The 20,349-nt window shown below is 37.0% G+C and overlaps 1 protein-coding gene across 1 annotated transcript; it reads right to left on the bottom strand.

The window, feature by feature from the left end:
- Positions 1–10,028: 10,028 nt before the first annotated feature.
- Positions 10,029–20,225, bottom strand: eIF3h (eukaryotic translation initiation factor 3 subunit H). The gene is made up of 5 exons (XM_073081173.1): positions 20,069–20,225; positions 19,008–19,225; positions 18,443–18,602; positions 10,604–10,808; positions 10,029–10,501 (listed from the first exon to the last, which is right to left on the bottom strand). The coding sequence occupies exons 1-5, from the start codon at positions 20,144–20,146 to the stop codon at positions 10,152–10,154; spliced, it is 1,011 nt and encodes a 336-aa protein (XP_072937274.1). The 5' UTR covers positions 20,147–20,225; the 3' UTR covers positions 10,029–10,151.
- Positions 20,226–20,349: the final 124 nt, after the last annotated feature.

Raw genomic sequence — 20,349 nt, 5'->3', positions numbered from 1 at the left:
AACGCATCTGTAACCTACCTTAGTGGGGTTTCAATTTTATATGGGGTTGATTAAAAGACCTTCGGCAGTATTGACCGCCGACATCAGATAAACTGCGTGCTCATTTGCTGCTTCAGCTCCATAAGAAGATCTTTAAAACCATCCCACGATTTCGAATTTGCCCCAAGTAAGGTAAAGCCCAAACAATGTATGTGAGCAACACGTATGAGTCATAACATTGTAAGAAAAACGTTTCTACAATTCACTTGTTAGTAGTTATTAGGCACCAACTGTTTCAAGAAGGAAGAAATCGTGATGAGTTCCTATGGTCAGTATTTACGACGTGCGAACATTGATTAACATTTCGCATAGTATGAAACTCTGAATATGGTATCACGAAACGACGTTGAAGTGTTTTAAAGTTAGAGAAAAATTGATAACTCTAGTTCACAAATCAATGAAACTTCGACCACTTTACGAGGAGACCCACCTTGCATAGTGGCCTTTTGTGACTTTATGACGCAAGATCACGGAATTACACGCAAAATACACGCTTGTAACATGTCGGATACAAACATTTGTTATGAGAAGATAAACATTACAATGTGCACACCTGTAAATATATTACATTATGTAATAAGACAATTATAGTAGGCATTTGTAATAGTAATACTTATAATTAGAGATGCACTGGATATCCGGCAACTATCCGGTATCCGGCCTATCGGGCGACCTAAACACTATCCAAACGGATAGTAGGATCTATCCGGTAGAATACCAGATAGTGGCACCTATTCTTCACCATGTAATCTAATTGATATCCGGCTATCCGGCCACAAAGCTGGCCGGATATCCGGTATCCGGCCAAACTGCTATCCGTTGCAACACTACTTTTAATAACTACATGATAATTGATAAGTACTGTGTCTGAACTGTGTACAATACTTATAAACGTTTGTAACACAAATTACTGAATTATTGACTTCTAAATCTGCTGAAATTTAAGTTAACTCTCTACTAAGTTAGTAGTTACAGTAATAAAATCCAAAATATTACATTGCGTGTTAATTCCACTACCATTGTTAACTTTCCTACGAAATCTATCTAATTACCTCCAGATATTTCTACCCACCACCCACTCTATGGTTACAAACGTGCGTTTAACCTTTCATTATGACATTACACTAGTGCGAAACGCGTGCAACGAATCGCTAAATCCCACTGCGAACAAATTGATATCTCCGCATTAATCGACCGTTTCTCGCAGTTCCAAGAGTTTGAGTCGTGTAAATGCAAAAACGAAATAAAAAATGCAATGAACTTGCATCTCCATTCTAGAACGCAATCTAAGCCGTATACTTTTAGTAATAGGATGAAGTGTGAATCGTACGTTTCTTAAAATTATTGATGGTTAGTGTCAGTTGCTTCACCTTCATTCAAAAATTAAGTTTACTGTACGTAGCAGTTCACAATTGATTTAAAAATTAATTGCAGTAGGTACTCATAATAATTTACTTGTTTTGTCCTTTATACTTTAAAAACATGCTCATCTTCCCATCTTTTTATATCAATCCGTAACCCGTAATTCGTAAAAATATTATATTAATCTGTTATTTTATCTGTGCAAATGTGGATTAAACAACAGTGTAAAAATTAGTTCTATTAAATTAGCAAGCATTAAGCTAATTAAATACATACTTTTATGCTATAATATATTTTATTTTTATATTATTTAAATATATTATATTATTTTATTTTCACTTAGTAAAATGCTTAGAAAAGTATCTACATAAAACATTTTTTGCACTGTCATAACACGATACTTAATACAACCGCCATGGAACGAGCTCATCAAAGGATTGGCTCTCTTAACCAACATAGTAACAAAATTACTTGAGCCCATAAAATCTTATAGAAGGTACTTCCATTATCCTTCATAAGCTTATGATATTAAGACACTTGTTGTAACATTGGCGATATGCTCGGTAGGTATATATAGAGATGAAAAGAAAAAGTAAGTACTTAAATATTTTTGGATTGATGTCAAACTACTTAATAACAAAATTGATAATCCCTCTGCACTCGTCAAATGTGGTATAGTATTCCTTGCAAGATATATAAATGTATGTAAAATATTCTTAAGTACATATAAGGTTTAAGGTTAAACCTGTAAATGAAATAGATGTTATGTTGTAAATACATAAATGTTCCTTTCTTTAATACATTACGAGGTATTTGGCTTTCATTAACAGTAAATCTTAGATAACGAAAACGAGATCAATATATCCCTAACATACGCTACCAAATTTACTGATATAGAGATGAAAAATATAATAAATAGTCTCTTAATACGTAGGAAATAAAAAAGGTTATAGTGTAAAAACTATTATCGCCTCGACATGTTGAGGGAGAGGACTGCACGCTGCTTTATCGGACTGCGCATTTATTGCCCCCAACAAACAAATTTGAAACACTTAGTGGGACTTTATGTTATTTTAGGAACAATGTCTCTTCACCATACTCTACCATTCGCATTTGGCTAAGGCGGTGTCCTATGACCTTAACCACACTCTCACTAAGACTCCTCGTGCCCAGCATTGGGACAACAAAAATAAACTTTGATTTGAATAATATTTTTTGTGTCAATAAATACATACAATACAAAATTGAACATACATAGATAGAGTACCTTGCTTCCTTCCCCGGCTCATCGTCTTAGAAATGCTTTATTCACTTTTATCGCTGACATACAGACAAATACTTAATAACGAAAGGTAAGTTATCTGCTACTGTACCACCGATGCTTTATGATCACTTAAGTCAAAACTATGGGGCTTCGAGAAAACGGCTAATTGGAATTACAACCAGCCGCTCTCATATTATTCATATCGTGGTAATCTTATTCTTAATATAAATAAATAATAAAATATTTTAAAGCTCGTTGGCCTCCTTACATTGCAAGCTTACAATGAAGATGTATGATCACTGCCTCCAATATAGGTAGGTAGGTACATCAATATTAGGTTAGTTATGTTTCAATGAAAAAATATGTTTAAATTTAAAATTATTAAATATTGTGTACAAAATGAACTATGCATATTACATTTATAAGAATACCAACAGAATATTTATAATTCATCCCTTTAAGGGTACACGGTCAAAGAAATACTTCATTCAACCAAGCTCTACCAGTGCGGTTGGCCAATTTGCCTACAGTATGTACTTATTAAAAGCATGTAATTACATTCATTAAATAAATAAAAGATAATTGAATGATAATTAAAGAGTGCGCAATACGACCTCATGGACAGGTCTCATTCGTAAGAATCGAACAGGTATGCAATAATTACAGCCGATTATCAGACCAATTTATAAATATTTTACGAAGAACGGAGAACATTCGGAGAAACCTGGGACCCAATTCCGACTGTCAGGCAGAAACAAATTGTTCGACCATCTTTAATATTGCCACAAATAGGAAAATAATTATCTTTGCTAATTGTCCATATGATATGTAGGTAGGTACATCTCATCGTCAATTATGTAAAATGTTGTTCCCACGTATATTGCAATAACTTTTATTTGATATACATACATAAGTACCTACCATGATCATCATCATCAACGACCCATTACTGTCCCATTGCTGGGCACGGGTCTCCGCTCATAATGACAAGGATTAGGCCCCCATAAAATGTTCACTTAGGTCCATTTTCTGGTACAAAGAGCTTGAGTAAGTGTACGTTCACAAAACCAACTACGTTTTGAACAAATGCAAAGTTGCTACACTAAAAATTATTAATGTAGATAACTAGGCAACATAATTGTATCCGAGTCGATGAATGTGCACTCCGCGTGAAATATGCAGCTCTGCTCGGTTTATCATTTCGCCAGTTATCGTGTTAGCTTGACGGATTTATGTATGAGCAGTTTCGTACTTTTGCATCTACAGGCCGTTGGTTCTCGGAGACGAAAAAGTTGTCTATGGTCTTTTTTTTAATCATTTTTGCGCAGGGTCTCCTATAGATAACTATAAGGTATAATAATCGTAGCAGTAGGTACCCTGTTTTAAGTTGTTTAAGTTTTAAGTTTGACGACAAAAACAATCGGATAAACGCGAATCCTTGACTTATATCAGGGGATAACTTGTTTGACCAGATTAAAAAAAATACACAGAACCATCCTGAATATTAACAACATTTATCAATGTTAGGTATTTTAACATTATTTCGGTATTTCTACAAAAAAAAAACAAGCACAACAGATAATTTTTACAATTTAAATCTCAAGACAATTTAAATTCATCCATCGCTTAACTATGGGACCTATAACAATTGCTATTGTACAGTAGGTTTGAACTTCAAGGGTTCGAGACAATAACACTTTGACAATACGTGGGCCGGTTTTCTCGTTTGCACGGCGCCAATTACCAGCTGATGAAATTTTGAATTAACATGAGATTGATAAATGTCTGTCTGCATCGAATTTATGAATTAATAAAGCCTTTATCGACTGTAACTCATAATAATTATTGTAAGTATTTGGTATTTGTCAACAACCATAATTTTAGATAACTAAAGTATAATGATAGGTGACTGGAAAAAATACGACAATAACAAATATCACATAATAAGGTAAATTGCAGCTACGAGTAAGTCTACTTAGGTAGGTTATTGGTGGATTGTTTTACTTATTAACTTAATTTGATTCATTCATAACTTAGTATTAATTCACTAACATGTAATCTTATATAAGTAGGTAGTACCTACTCATTAGGTAGGTACAATTCATATACTCGTAATACCTACCCACAACATAAGTTTGGGAGGATTTATTAAATTAATAGTTAAAACAATATTTAAGTTCGTTTTCAATTCAACAAATACCAATGTATCTCTTATTGTTCCATCGTCTCTATAAATCACAAGCAAGCATTAAAATCTAGGCCAATAAAGTTACGAGGGAGCGGTACGCGAAGGTCACGTGAGGTCGCCAGTAAACGTTCCGTCTCTTCACAGCATCTGGCTCGTAATTTAATTAAAAAATTCACAGAAAACGAGCTTCGGCGGCTCGCAATCTTCCAAATTGCGCCTCCACACCGGCAGCCTAATTCCTTTAAATATTATTCTTGCCTCCTTTATCGTATATTTTGAAATTAACCCGGCCCGTATAATGACTGTAATATGCGCGGTTTTGATTAAGTCCCCCCAAAACCAATACTTAAACGTTATCAAGGTGTTATCGATGGAGCGTACGCGACATTTCGTATCATCAGCTGTTTACGCCGACAACACCACGGAACCTCCCATTCTATGTTCTCGTAACGAATTTTTCGTCTAATGTCGCCTATTTTTATGTAAATTTTGTCTGAGATTGTATAAAATATCTTGTTAAACAGTCAGGTAGGTAGGCCAGGAGTTACGTTTTTTCAATTTTAATCATTACATAAATACCCACTATTTTTAAATTGGGTGCAGACTATTTAAAGCTACGTAAAAGTTCAAAATACGCCCTTTCTTGTCTGATGTAGCTATAAAACGTTAATTGTCCATAATTAACAAAGGTTATATCCATAATGCAGACAAAAACTCGCCTAGAAGTTAATTAAGAGAGCTGTCCTGCCCATATTTATATTATTACCTTATTACAAAATTAGCGAGGGCCAGTTTCGAAACTAATTTCCGCCGCCTTAAAAACACTTATTTAATAAGCCCGTCAATATCAGCTGATTGCAGTACTTACAGCGCATTACGTTCCCGCCATTTTTTAGCGGCGCCATTTCCCGCGCACTTGTCTCTGGGTAATAGTAATTTGAGCGATTATGTCTGGCAACACTTTATGCCGCATTTGCATAATAAAATTACCAGTGGCCGACAGTAACATCGCGAGATTGCAAAAAGTATGAGCGGCGAAGCATCGTTTCGATCGTTTATGGTATTAAAAGCAGAAGCGATTTGAGGTTGATAATAAATCGAACATCCTTCAGACCCGACCGCTCATATACAAGCGAAGATAAGTGGTGCTTAAGTTACGCATAAGAAAGCTTTAGGCATAGGCTAAGAAATATTCATAATTACAAGACTACTACATATATGTATTTTTGTTGTTTTTGTTGTGAGTAGGTACCTACTTTATATTGGTAAGAGCCGTTATAAGTTTGAAATCATCCAGAAAACTTGAGTTGGAAGTATTTTGCATAGGTACTAAGTGTTTTTTTTTTTAATTTAGTTCATACATTACAAGCCTCTAGTAACTAGTGTCTGAACACTGGCAAATCAGGTACATAAATAACTATCTACTAGAAAATACTCACTTTCTAAAATAAATATACCTACTATAAAATATTAGGTATTTTATATAATAACCGTATAAACACAAAATTCCGTGACAATTCCATTCTAATATAAAACCATATAAAACAAACTATAAGAAATTGTTTATTTCATTATTTTTATGAGTACATATAACTAATTACTTTTAGTTTAGGCTTTTTCTAGATAATTTTACTACAATAAGTATTATACTTACTGCATTATCCATATATACCAATATAGTTTATCACCTTTTACTTTAAATTATCTTTATCTTTACTTACATTTAACAGTAGTAGTAACAGTAGTAAGTAATGCAGTGGAACAAGCACCTATAGTAGGCACAAACGTGTCTACGCCCCTCCCATTTATTTCAAAACGCAAGATGGTCGCGTGAAGTAATTTGGAAAATATGCAAAACATATCCCGCTAACTCGATGTTATTACACCGTTTAGTGCCAAAGCCACTTAGTTCCATTTGCTTATGAATGCTAGAACTTAATTTAAGCTTCGCAAAGTGGTCATTTACAACCGTTTCGTAACAGAAAGGAAAATGACTCCGTTAGTACTAGGCAACTTACTAAGCATTTAGTAGCGTGTGAATGGCAACATTATCACCTTGTTTTTCAGCTTATATCTGTTATACTGTGCAGTTTACGCCTATTGAAAGGCTAGTGTTATTACTTATCTCGGTAATATAATATGTAGGTACCATTTTAACCGCACATTTTAAGTATTTGGACGTAGTTAAACCATGCTGTTACAACACTGGATTTTGTAGATCTAAGCCAATATAAATCATAAGACCACTCTCACTTTATGCAAAGACAAACACAAATTCCCGGACCCAGAAATAAAATGAAGTTACATAATTTTGATTTCAGATTTACACGATGGAATCCTCTAAAAGTACCATGCGAGACAAGTAAAGGTAAAGATTTGTAACGTTACCCCTTAACCTTCAGTATCTAATGGCCATGTATCTCCAATGTGTAACGAAGCTCACTTACCTACGTAAATATTAAATACGTTAAGTGGGACTCGAAGGGACCTGCAAATTTGTCTTACTTTTTTCAGAGGTATTCCACGTACCCAGTGGCTCAAATATTCAGGTATAAATAAATGTCTGTCTCATTTACAGAGGGTATCATTCCAAACACTGGTCAAGTCCAGGATATTCTTTTTAATTTTCCTTGTCCTTAAGAATTTACTATTTATTCTGAATTATTCTACAAAGAGTAGAGTCTGTGTCGAATTTAACGTGCCGAATTAAATTTCTTCTTCTTCTTCCCACTTTCATAAACGGATACGAGAAGGGATTAACTTCAGGTTTTCACGTACTGATAACGATTTGAGCCTTCGTTTCGACTTTTTCAGTCATCGTTACTATCATAAGTAAAGCAAAACTAGAACTGAAGGCATAGGTCTATGACTGAAGGAGATTGCGGCTCAAAATTGGTTAAGTGTGGAATTTGCGGGTAGAATAAGAATAAGTAAGTAAACAAACGAAAATATTTTTTCTCAGTTACAGACATAGATGATACACTTAATATATGGTTACAGAGGTTAATATATATAAAATTCACTCGCTGTATCATTTAAAGAGACTATGACGATAAAATAGAGATAACGAATCTCAGAAATAGAGGTTTGCTTCGTCCCACTAATAGAGGTAATTCAGTGCCAAAGTGTTGGAGCCTCAGCATAATTATGGAGGATTCCAGTCCAAAAATCCAGTAATCTGCAGTATCCTACCATCCCTAAGCTTATTATTATTTTTTATTTATTATAAGAGTAGCAGACGAGCATGCAGTCCACATGATGGTAAGTGGCTACTGCCGCCCATGGACATCTGTAATCAACCCCAGATAGGATTAGGTATTCCTACCTGAGGTCGGCCACAGATGCGCCGCTACCCCTGAGGACTAAGCTGGAACGCCTCGGAAAAAATCTGTCTCCCTTACCACATCCTTCAAACCGGAACACAGCAGCGCCTAACACTGCTGTTATTAGGTAGAAATAGGTGTGGTGGTGGTGCCGCCGGAGCCGAACCACAAAGGGTTCTACCACCTTCAAAGCTTATGATTCAAACAGATTGTTTTAAATGTATTCACAATAGTAAATTGGATATTTTTTGTATGCACGTGTACATGCAGAGCCATAAAACAAAAAATATAAGGTAACTAATGCCACCCAAAAATAATGAGACGGATTGCGGTTGATCCCTCGATCACTAATTCGATTCGTAACAATCTAATTATGGTCAAAATTGGTCACGAATGTCTCTTCGTGTACGACATCTCATTTCCGTCTCGAGATGGCTTTATTAAATGAAATCCGTCGTTTTGATGCTAAAGTCTTTTAATATGTCGGCCTTCGCACGCAATGTTGCGTAGTTCACTATTCTAGAGATGCAATGCAATTAATTTCGTGTTAGTTAAATTAGTAAGTGAAGTATATATTTTCCTGGTTACTAAATATCCTTGTCGTATAAAAATTAGTATAGTCCTCACCAAACTGCTAATCTGCTCTGAAGTTGTTGCGAGCAAGTTGTAGTCATAGAATTTACTATGGCGACGCGATTCATTTCTATATTTATAGCGGACTATCAGTTTTACACGGACTATACTTACCTATTTCTTATTTATTAGCTTAAAATCCTTATATCCATGTATCAAACAAACAAAAATAAAAGGAAAATTTAAGAAAGATGCAGGGTCATAAAATTGTAATAATTACAATTATTGTAAAAGTAAAAATGATGACAAAAGTAAACAAAATTCTATGGACGTGTCGAGGCTTGGCATAATTTACTACTAAGTAGTAGATAAGAACTTTTATAAAAAAATACAGTTTTGATTATATGAGTACCTACATATGAATACTTATTTTGTAGAAGGGTAGGTAATATTCCTGTGAATACGTATAACAGTTGAAAGAAAAAAATATTATCGTAATGAGTTTTCAAAGATTCCTCGTGTTTAACGGACATTAGGGAAGCACCGTAATTTAGTACCGGGACAGATTGGCCCAATTATCCAGGGGCGGATTGCACCCAGGATGAAGCAATTTGTGACAATCAAGAGACAATCGCACCAGTTATCCCTATTACCTTTGTCGGCGTTAATCTAACTTTACGGTGTTGTAAAAAACCTGGAAGCTCCATTACTGAGCAATCAGAATGAATTAGAATAATTAAGTTATTACGCAAACGTACACAGCTGCCGGAAAGCAACAAGAATGTTAGAAATGTGACAGGCGCTTTTTAAATTGCATGCAGAACTTGAACGAAGGATTCTTATTATATATTATGTTAATTAAGCATTCGCCTAATAAGTTAATTAGTAGCTAAAAGTAATTGGAGGGAACATATTTGCGAAAATTGAGTTTTTGTCTACACCTCTAGTGCAGTACTTTAAGTTTTGGCTACGATTTTCTTTATTTTGAGTCTATAGGAATATAAAAATATAGCATAAGAATCAAAGATTAGACTAAATTACGCAATTTTACAAAATTGCGGTTCAATTCAATAAAAAGGAGAATAAGAAATAAATAAAATAAACTAGAATGGTAATAATAAACGAAGTGTCCAGGAAACAGAATTGTTTATTTTTGAATATATAACTTTATGGTAATAATCTTTTGTTGTACATTTTCATGCAATAATTGTCTATTGGTTGGTTTTTAATACATAAAAAATCAAAGTTCAGTGTTCAGTTCAGTAAAAACGAAAAAGAATATGTGACATTCACTTTTATTATCAGTTCAACAGACAGAGCATACAATTTTGGGATGTAACAATCATATAATGATTTATCCCACACAATCCCACAACTGTATTCCCTGTTAGTAATACAAATGCTAGTTTTGCTTGCTATCCTTCGCGTTTTGAAGTGCTTGGGCCAAGTAAAGCTTAGCCAAACTTTGCGAGCAGAAAGAACTTATATGCTGGCTGTATGTGTTGATTTGACCAGCTACAATCATAGGGTTCAGTCTCGGCGGTACGGGTAATGGTTTGAAGAGCTTGTTGATATCTTCTTCAGGTAGAGGGGGTTCGTCCTTGGCCGCTCGGGCAGCATTCTCTTGACCACGTTTGAGCAACCACCTGTGCTTGTCTTGTTGCTGACGCACCACCATCTGCTGATAACGGTTGAACTTGATTGCTTCTTGGTTCAGTTCATCGACGCGTTCCATCAAACTACGTAGTTGACCTATAAAGAGATTGTAATTTTACACATATGCACAAATAGAAGGATAAAAAAAACTGGTGACAAGTTATGTTAAATAGTTTTTAAGATAATAAATCTTATTACCTTCAAGCACTGAGGCAGTGCCTAAATCGAGGAATTTGGAGCCCTCCTCCTCAGGAATCATCTCAGCGAGCTCCGACATCATGATGTTAGTAAGCGGAGAATTTCTGATCACAATGGGCACCTCAATGAACAGGCTCTCGTAACCAATCTTCAGATTACGGAGAGCCTCTGGTGTGTAATCACCATCTTTATACATGGCAATAGCCTGAAAAAAATTAAAAGACGTGTGACTTATATACTTCATTTTTAGCCTTATAATTATGACAGAAACAAACTGGAAACAATGTGCCAGGATATACAGATTGATTCTTAAAAACATAAACTTAACATATACCCAAAAAGTAATCTCATCAATTGTCCCAAAGTTGAAATAATCTTGTAAATTTATCAGTGTTCAGTTTTGTCTATGGTTCTACGTATTAATTATTTGTCGTTGGTATTAATTTTAATCTGTAGGTTTAAAAGCATAGAGATTTATAGTTTGAAATAGTTCGTTGTAGTGCCGTTGTCGTCGTGTCGTTCGCGGTGGTGTATGCCGCCACCGGGATTTGTTCTTGTTCGAGAAGCTTCGGAGTCGTCGGTCGCGCTCGCGCATATTTGTCGTTTTAGTTATACTCCGAAGTAGAAGCCACTATTCGTATTCGTAGCGTTTCCTTTAAATTCGCGTTAACTTCATTGTTCGCGGTGCAACGTGCTGTAAGATCGACGCCACGTGAGAAGAGGAAGAAGGTAGAGGTAACCGGTAGACCATTCCGAGGTAAGACTAGCTAGCTCGAGCTTAGGGTGAGTTGAAGGTGCCTTATACCTAGTACAAGAGGCTGCGCCCATCAGCAGCAGGTGAGTGCGTGACCCTATAGCACTTTGCATCTTAATTTTCGTATATACAGTCCACTTAACCTTCTTCGGGACACGGTCATCCTGTCCATCGAAGAGAGGAACATTCGGTTCCTTATTTGTTCTAACGGCCGCGGAAATCTTAATATTTTCGGTCTCGGAGCCGAATGCATAACATTTTTGGTCTTCGAGACGAATTCACCACATTTTTGGTCACTTCGGCGGATCTTAATTGTTCCATCGTCCTAAACACCATTTTTGCTATTTTCCGTCGACCGAACATAACGAACATTGAAATTAATTTTATCGTGTCGTATTTCGCTAAAGGAACGAACATTTACGTAAAGTGGCTTCTAAATTTGTCGTTTCGTGTCGTATTTCGTATTAGATTTGCTATTTTGTATTGCATTTCTATAAAATTTCGTAATTTTCGTTTTGTCGATTAACATTTTATGTTGAGGGTGGGTGTGATTCTTTACAACTCATCACTTTGTTAGTTGTACTTAGGTCCCGCCATCTTTGCGCTATTTTTATTAATAGTCGTTGGTTGTCAGTATTGCATTGCGCCATATTTATTTGTCGTTGGTTATATTGTCAATACTGTCAAATTGTATTAGACTTTGACGTATTATTGTGTCGAAGTCAGCTGTCAGTGACATTGCAATTATTTGCTATTGTTGTCGATTTCGTTAAGTTTATAAACTTATATCAATTAATGACAATGTCTACTGGGAGCAACGAAAGTGGCGCAAGTGATGGGGACGTTAATAGGATTGCCCGGGATTACAGTATGATGCGATTGGAGTATATAGCGGGATCGGATATGACAGGCTGCGTTGAGGAGGACCTTAGGGAACTTTCAAATGAATTCCATAAAGCGCAAATAAATTTATTGCGTTCATTAAGTGCTGCCCAACGCCAGTCTGAAATTGGTGTAACTGCATCATTTGATACAAAATTTAGAAGTGTTTTGGCCCGTCTGCGGCATTTAAATAGTGACCGTCAGATTAAACAAGAAGTAGTTTCGGGTTTTGCTAAGCTGCCTAAAATTAACATTAAGCCATTCGATGGTAAGCTAGAAAATAATAATAATAGAAATATTCCTAATGTGGAAAAGTTACATTACTTGTTAACTTGTGTCGAAAATAAAGCGTATGATTTAATCAGGAACTTTCCACTCACGGATGAAAATTATATAGACGCATATGATACACTTAATAAATATTATAATAAGAAGCGCTATATAACGGCCTCCTATTATCAAAAGTTGTTGTCATGTGAGCCAGTGAAAACAAAATCAGCTGTAGAACTTGAGCGTGTTCATAGAACTTTTGTGGAGAATTTAAGTGTTTTGGAAAAGTTTGGATTACCAGATAAGAACTTCATGTTGTTCCATTTATTTTGGTCAAAGTTAGATCGGGCCACAAAAGAATCATTTCAATTAGAATTTAATTCAGATGAGATACCAGAGTTCACTCAAGTTCAGGATTTTGTTGAGAAACAAGTTAGGGCATTAAGTGAGGTAACTCCGAACCCAATATTAAGTAATGTAGGAATATCAAAAAAACCGACACCAAGTAACTTTAAAAAGTCCAAATCCTCATTTGTCGTGTCGGGAGTGACTTGTGACTTTTGTACTGGCCAACATAGTCTTTCATCATGTAAGAATTTTCTAAATTTAAATATAGATTCTCGATTTAAATTCATTAAAAATAAAAATCTTTGTATCCGTTGCTTTTCGAAAACTCATAGGGTAAAAACTTGTCGAGTCCCTATAAGTTGTGGTGTATGTGGGTGTTCACATAACACATTGTTACATTTTAAAAAATCGGTTACACCGTCCGCTGATAGCAATTCCCAACCTGATATTGAAGTTGTTAGTTCCATTAATAATAATGCACAACTGAGTAATATTGTTTTAACTTCTGTCGGTGGTAAAAGTACAATCTTGTTTTCTACAGCTAAGGTTCTTATAAAAGATAGTTGGGGAAACTTTCAACCTGTAAGGGTGTTGTTGGATTGTGCAAGCGCTTGCAACTTTATTTCGGTACCATGTGCAAAGCGCCTCGGGTTATGTATTAAAAACACTAAACAATCAATAAATGGAATCGGATCTTCTGTTGCTGAGTCTCGTGGTTCACTATGTTGTGAAATAAAATCCTATAACTCAAATAAAATTGATTTTAAGTTTGAAGCTTTTGTTTTGTCGTCGATATGTAGTGACCAACCTGCACATTTTGTTGATTTTTGTGGTTGGTCACATATTAGGAATTTACCATTGGCTGATCCAGACTTCGCTCGTCCAGGGGCTATTGACATGCTATTGAATGCGGATATATTTGCTTCATCTCTCATACCTGGTCTGAGACGAGGGAGGCCGGGACAACCAAAGGCTCTAAATACTATATTTGGTTGGATTCTAATGGGTGAGTGTGAGGTAGATCACACACACAACTGTCGTAATGGTAAACAGAGTGATTGTTTTTTCGTCGATAACTCTTATTTATCAAATATAAAATTAGATAACACTTTAAAAAGATTCTGGGAAACAGAAGAGGTTCGCACTCCTGTCTGTAAAATCCTTTCGAAGGAGGATCAAGCCTGTGAAAATTATTTCACTAATAATTATAGTCGTAACGATGATGGTAGATTTGTGGTGCCTCTTCCATTCATGAATCCTGCAGTAAAGCCATCGTTCTCACATTCCCGTGAAATTGCTTTAAAAAGATTTCTCTCTCTCGAGCGAAGACTTAATATAAATGTTGAATTTAGAGATGCCTACGTTCGGTTCATGAATGAGTATGAGGTTGCCGGTCACATGGAGCAGGTGGATCCCCCGACTTCAAGCGTTGGGAAGTTTTATTATATCCCTCATCACGGAGTATTGCGACCAGATTCTGTTAGCACCCCACTTCGTACTGTGTTCGATGCAAGTTGTAGAGATGCTAATGGATTGTCTTTGAATGATACACTACTTGCTGGGCCTAAACTGCAAACTAATATTTTCGATTTACTTATTCGGTTCCGTTGGCATGCTGTCGTTTTTACTGGTGACGTCAAACAGATGTATAGACAAATCTTGGTTTGTAGAGATGACACCGAGTACCTACGCATTCTGTGGCGCCCATCTGCTGACGGTCCTATACGTGACTATAGGCTTCGCACGGTCACTTATGGCGTATCATCTGCACCGTTTCAGGCTCTTCGTGCGATCGCTCAACTAGCAGAAGACTCTACCCAAGAACTTCCGGCTGCTTCTACCGTTCTTAGTAGAGACATTTATGTCGATGATATCGTGTCGGGCGCTGACTCGGTAGAGCAAGCTCTACAATTGCGCTCGGAACTCACCAAAATTTTGTCGTCTGGTGGTTTCCATGTAAGAAAGTGGACATCTAATTGTAGTGAGTTTTTCGTTGATCTTCCATCTTCTGACTTATACTCAGAAGAATTTAAACATTTCGAAGAGATGTCAGACCTCTCCTTAAAAATTTTGGGACTTTTATGGCATCCGCAATCGGATGATTTTAGATTTCGTGTCGTCAACCCCGATGATTCTAGGTGCACCAAACGTACCATACTCTCCCATATTGCGCGGATTTATGACCCTTTGGGATTTCTAGCGCCGATTACGTTTTATGCTAAATATCTTATGCAACTTCTTTGGACTTCGGGAGTTTCATGGGACGATAATGTGCCACCTCACATTGCACACGAGTGGTTGCGATTTAAGTCTCAATTGTCGTCGTTAGTTTCGATTACCATTCCTCGGCGTATGGTAAATTCTTTCGTGTCGTTACAGTTGCATGGCTTCTGTGACGCTTCAGAACGTGGCTATTGTGCTGTCACATTCTTTCGTGTCGTTGAGGCGGATGGCTCTACATCCGTTCATTTTTGTTGCGCAAAGTCGAAAGTCGCGCCTTTGCGAAAATTGTCGATTCCAAGATTGGAACTTTTAGCTGCTGTCTTGTTATCTACTTTAATGGAATCAGTGGTAGAGGCTTTAAAACCATTTCATGCAGTTCAAGAACTTTACGCATGGTCTGACTCTACTGTCACTTTGGCTTGGATTAAATCTTGTCCATCCAAGTGGAAAACGTTTGTGGCGAATAGAGTCAGCCACATTCAGAGTAGAGTAGCTCCTGACCATTGGCGTCACGTGAGCTCTAGTTCGAATGCTGCTGATATTGGTTCTCGTGGTACGCTTCCAGCTGACCTCGTTGACTGTTCCATGTGGTGGAAGGGCCCTTCATGGCTTGTAGAGCCAGAGAATGATTGGCCTTCTTCATTATTGGTAGAACAGGACACAGACTCTATCGCAGAAGAACAAAGGATTCTTAGCCTTCTGTCACCGGAAAAGGTGAATCTCGTTAGCGATTTGTTAAATCGTTTTTCGTCGCTTTCGAAATCAAAGCGTGTTTTGTCATTTTGTTTTCGTTTCGCTCATAATTTGAGAAATTATAAAAATAAATTTGTCGGTGCATTACAGCCTTGTGAGCTACGTCAAGCTTTTCAGTTGCTCATAAAGCAAGCACAAGTAGAGTCGTTTTCGTTTGAATTGGATTGTCTAAGTAAAGGTTCGCCTAATTCGCTACACAAAGCCTTGCGTAAATTGTCTCCTTTCGTTGATGACGCGGGTATTTTGAGGGTGGGCGGTCGGTTAGCTAACGCTAATGTAGAGTTTACCGTTAGACATCCTATTCTTTTACCTCGTAATCATAGATTAACATTTCTTATTATCGATGAGTACCATAAGAAATTTATGCATCCTGGTGCTCAAACTCTACAAAATTTACTTTCGCAAGATTTTTGGATTCTGTCGCCCAAACGGGCTATTCGCTCCGTAGTCTCTGGGTGTATAAGGTGTTTTCGTGTTAATCCAAAACCTACGTCAGTTCCTTTGATGGGGAATTTACCTTCGTTTCGTGTGTCTCAAATCAAGCCTTTTTCTAGTGTAGCTGTCGATTACGGGGGACCATTCGACATTGCTCTTAGTCGTGGACGTGGTGTGAGGACGTATAAAGGGTACATTTGCGTGTTCGTCTGTACCTCTACCAAGGCGGTTCATATAGAGTTGGCTTCCGAACTTTCTACTGACGCTTTCCTTGCTGCCTTGCAGAGATTCATTGCTCGTCGTGGTCGTTGTAGTAACATCGTTTCTGACCAAGGAAGAAATTTTGTAGGTGCTAGTAACTACCTTGGCTCTATCATGAAGCAGGCTGCGGAAGGCCGGGAAATAAAGTTCTCGTTTAATCCTCCTGGCAGTCCTCATTTCAACGGTCTAGCTGAAGCTGGAATTAAGTCTGTGAAAACTCACCTTTCTCGTGTCATTGGTAAACAAAGATTGACTTTCGAAGAGTTCTATACTGTCTTGGCTCAGATAGAGGCGATGCTCAACTCCCGACCTTTAACCCCTCTCAGCTCTGATGCGAATGATCTCGTTGCTTTAACGCCGGGACATTTCTTAACTTTAGAACCCTTGTCGATGCTTCCCGAAGAAAATCTAGTCGAACAGGTTATACCTGTCACCCAGCGCTGGAAGCTTATCCGAAAAATGCATCAAGACTTCTGGAGACGGTGGTATCGTGAATACCTACATACCCTACAACAAAAGGCTAAATGGGACAAAACTAGCTCAGGAATTAAAATAGGAACTTTGGTTTTGATAGTAAATGAGACAGTTAATCCATTGGAATGGAAGTTAGGTAGGGTTACAGCTCTACACCCAGGCTCGGATGGTGTTTGTAGAGTAGTTAGTGTTAGGACAATGTCTGGCGAGTATAAAAGGCCAGTCGTTAAAGTTTGTCCTCTACCTTTGTATAACTAGTTACGTTTAAACGTAACTTTTTCTTGTCGTAGGTTAAGTAATTTTTGTTGTTTTCGTAAATACGTAGTATTTAGGTGGGCGGTATGTTCAGTTTTGTCTATGGTTCTACGTATTAATTATTTGTCGTTGGTATTAATTTTAATCTGTAGGTTTAAAAGCATAGAGATTTATAGTTTGAAATAGTTCGTTGTAGTGCCGTTGTCGTCGTGTCGTTCGCGGTGGTGTATGCCGCCACCGGGATTTGTTCTTGTTCGAGAAGCTTCGGAGTCGTCGGTCGCGCTCGCGCATATTTGTCGTTTTAGTTATACTCCGAAGTAGAAGCCACTATTCGTATTCGTAGCGTTTCCTTTAAATTCGCGTTAACTTCATTGTTCGCGGTGCAACGTGCTGTAAGATCGACGCCACGTGAGAAGAGGAAGAAGGTAGAGGTAACCGGTAGACCATTCCGAGGTAAGACTAGCTAGCTCGAGCTTAGGGTGAGTTGAAGGTGCCTTATACCTAGTACAAGAGGCTGCGCCCATCAGCAGCAGGTGAGTGCGTGACCCTATAGCACTTTGCATCTTAATTTTCGTATATACAGTCCACTTAACCTTCTTCGGGACACGGTCATCCTGTCCATCGAAGAGAGGAACATTCGGTTCCTTATTTGTTCTAACGGCCGCGGAAATCTTAATATTTTCGGTCTCGGAGCCGAATGCATAACATTTTTGGTCTTCGAGACGAATTCACCACAATCAGGTTTTACTTAAATGTATTGTGCATGTTTGCAGATATGGTGAATTTGGATAACTGTTTAGAGTCTAGATGTTTGTATAGTTTTATTTCATATCCAAGAAAAACAAAATCCTATTTTTTTTTTAATAGTTTATCCTAACAATATGGCAGACATACTACCTGATAGAAAGTAGTCAACACCGACTATGGACATTTTCAACACCAGAGGAGTCGCCAAAACATCGCCTTTGTATGGGAGCTCTTTTTGCACCTTTTTTTAAGAGCCCCAAGTCATACTGCTCCGGGAATACCTCAGGAGGAAGCTCATTCCACATCTTACACGTTCGCGGCAAGAACGTCCATGTAAACTGTACCGTGGAGGACCGCTATGAGTCAAGTTGGTGTGGATAGAACTTCAATCTGGGGCTATGAGCATGAACAAGAAAATATATTTAAAAGTAACATACCTGAGGAGTCAAGCGGTATGCCTTTAGGGTAAGGAATCCCCTAGCAGACTTCTTTGTATCATATATGACCACAACACTCTCTTCTATCGAGGTTTGGTAGTGGTACTGAGACTCCAATAGCGACTGGCTCAGAAAGTTGCCCACATCAGCACTCTGGTACCTGAAATGTATATTTATTGGGAGAATTACATTTAAAAAAAACAACATGTAACCTGTACATTTGTTACAATGATTTGCCTAATAGTGTTCAAAGGTCTCCTGTCCGAATGAAATTAGTTAAAACCAAGTTTAACACAATAGCAAAGAGCTTTACACATATCTGACAACAATAAAAAAAACTCAGGTTTCAATAATTTTATAGTTAGCATATCTTGTATTACACATGAACCTAAATTTCTTGTGTGATAGACTAAACTAAATCATCATACATAGCTTATAACTTAAATGAAGTTGACAAAAGCTAACAAATGACAAGATTTCATTTCAATTGAGATGCAATTAAAATTTGTAATTTTAAGTTGATTACTATTATTTTAAGTTTGGTCAATGAGAGCAGATTACCCACCATCCAACATGGAAATGATCAACATTGACACGACGCAGCCGTCTCATCATGTCCAGCTGGTACTCCTCCTCGTCCATGGTGTCATCGTGCTTGGGGAATGGGAAGCAGTTGGTGATCTCCAGCCGGTTCTCCACCACCAGCCCGAGGAGGGCTCCCTGCGCCACCTCCATGTTGCTGCATGATTCCTCATGGCAGTGCTTCACTATTTTCATTACCGCCTAGAATAAAATAAGTTATTCATTTAGCATATTACAGTGTACATTCAGTCCTGTTTGTCCAATAAAATAACTTCATTTTGTTATAGTACAATTAAAAACCTAATAAATTTAATACAACTTTAAATAATTACTACCTACGGGAGGGAGGTCCATATTCAACAATTGATTTAGTTATACTAAATATGATTGTCATGTAAATTCCTGCACAGTTTATGGGAGAGTAAATTATTTCAACCTTATTTATCTATCATAGTGCAATCAATATGATGTTGCTTATTGCTTAAAAATGTTGGTGTAAATCCTAAGTAGATAATTTTCATATTCACAACGATTTCAATTTAATGACATTGTGGAGTTTAAAGACACAGAACAATGCAAAATAAAAAATATACAGAAAAAGCATTATTTTATTTCTTCTTAACTTATGTCCTCTTAAACATCTTCATGTGATACACAAATTATCCTAAGAAAGTCATTACTGAAAGTGAAATTGTTAAGTGTTGGCGTCATTCACAATTTGGCAAGTGAGGTGATCGTCCCAAACAGTGTATGAGTCACCCTTATAACTGTGCTTCAGGTAAATAAACGATTTTTTTGGGCCAATCATAACCTCTATCGAATGGTATCGTCGACCTAAATACTCTTGTTAAACACCATATATTGCTTCTAATAACTAATAAAATTACAACACGATTAGTTCAAAGCGATAATTGTCTTTTAAAACTGGCGAAAGTTCATCATAAACTTGGAAAACTAGATTAACATGACGTGTCAGGATACAGGATTTTCACTAAGACATTTTACTGTTTAATCAACACTTTTAAAATTGAAAACACAATTTACCAATCCATCGCACTGCACATATGTAATCGCAGCTTCAGTTTCAGGAACGCGCCTGGATGTTCCACCACGACTCGCCATTTTTATTGGAAAAGAAAACGGCAAGCTCGACTCGATTCGAGCACGACGGTGACAGTTACATTTTTAACACAATGATTGTTAAAGTATTAGACAAAGAGAATATAATCACACAGCCAAAATATATGAATACCGAACGAATGATGATGTTAAACGACACTGAACGATGTTATGCAAAAACTGATCAACAATAACATTTTATGATA

The sequence above is a fragment of the Epargyreus clarus genome, unplaced genomic scaffold, assembly GCF_041222505.1.
Source record: "Epargyreus clarus isolate Ecla_fem2 unplaced genomic scaffold, WU_Ecla_fem_2.2 ptg000015l, whole genome shotgun sequence".
Taxonomy (NCBI): Eukaryota; Metazoa; Arthropoda; class Insecta; order Lepidoptera; family Hesperiidae; genus Epargyreus; species Epargyreus clarus.
The sequence above is the reverse complement of the archived record's forward strand: the minus strand, read 5'-3'. Positions and strand labels throughout refer to the sequence as shown.

Excerpts from the sequence above, each read along its gene's own strand:
- eIF3h (XM_073081173.1), bottom strand. The coding sequence starts at position 20,146 with ATGGCGAGTCGTGGTGGAACATCCAGGCGCGTTCCTGAAACTGAAGCT. Across the intron at positions 19,226-20,068 it reads ATGTGCAGTGCGATGGATTG|GCGGTAATGAAAATAGTGAA; the intron begins GTAAATTGTGTT and ends ATTTTATTCTAG. Across the intron at positions 10,502-10,603 it reads CACTGCCTCAGTGCTTGAAG|GTCAACTACGTAGTTTGATG; the intron begins GTAATAAGATTT and ends ATCTCTTTATAG.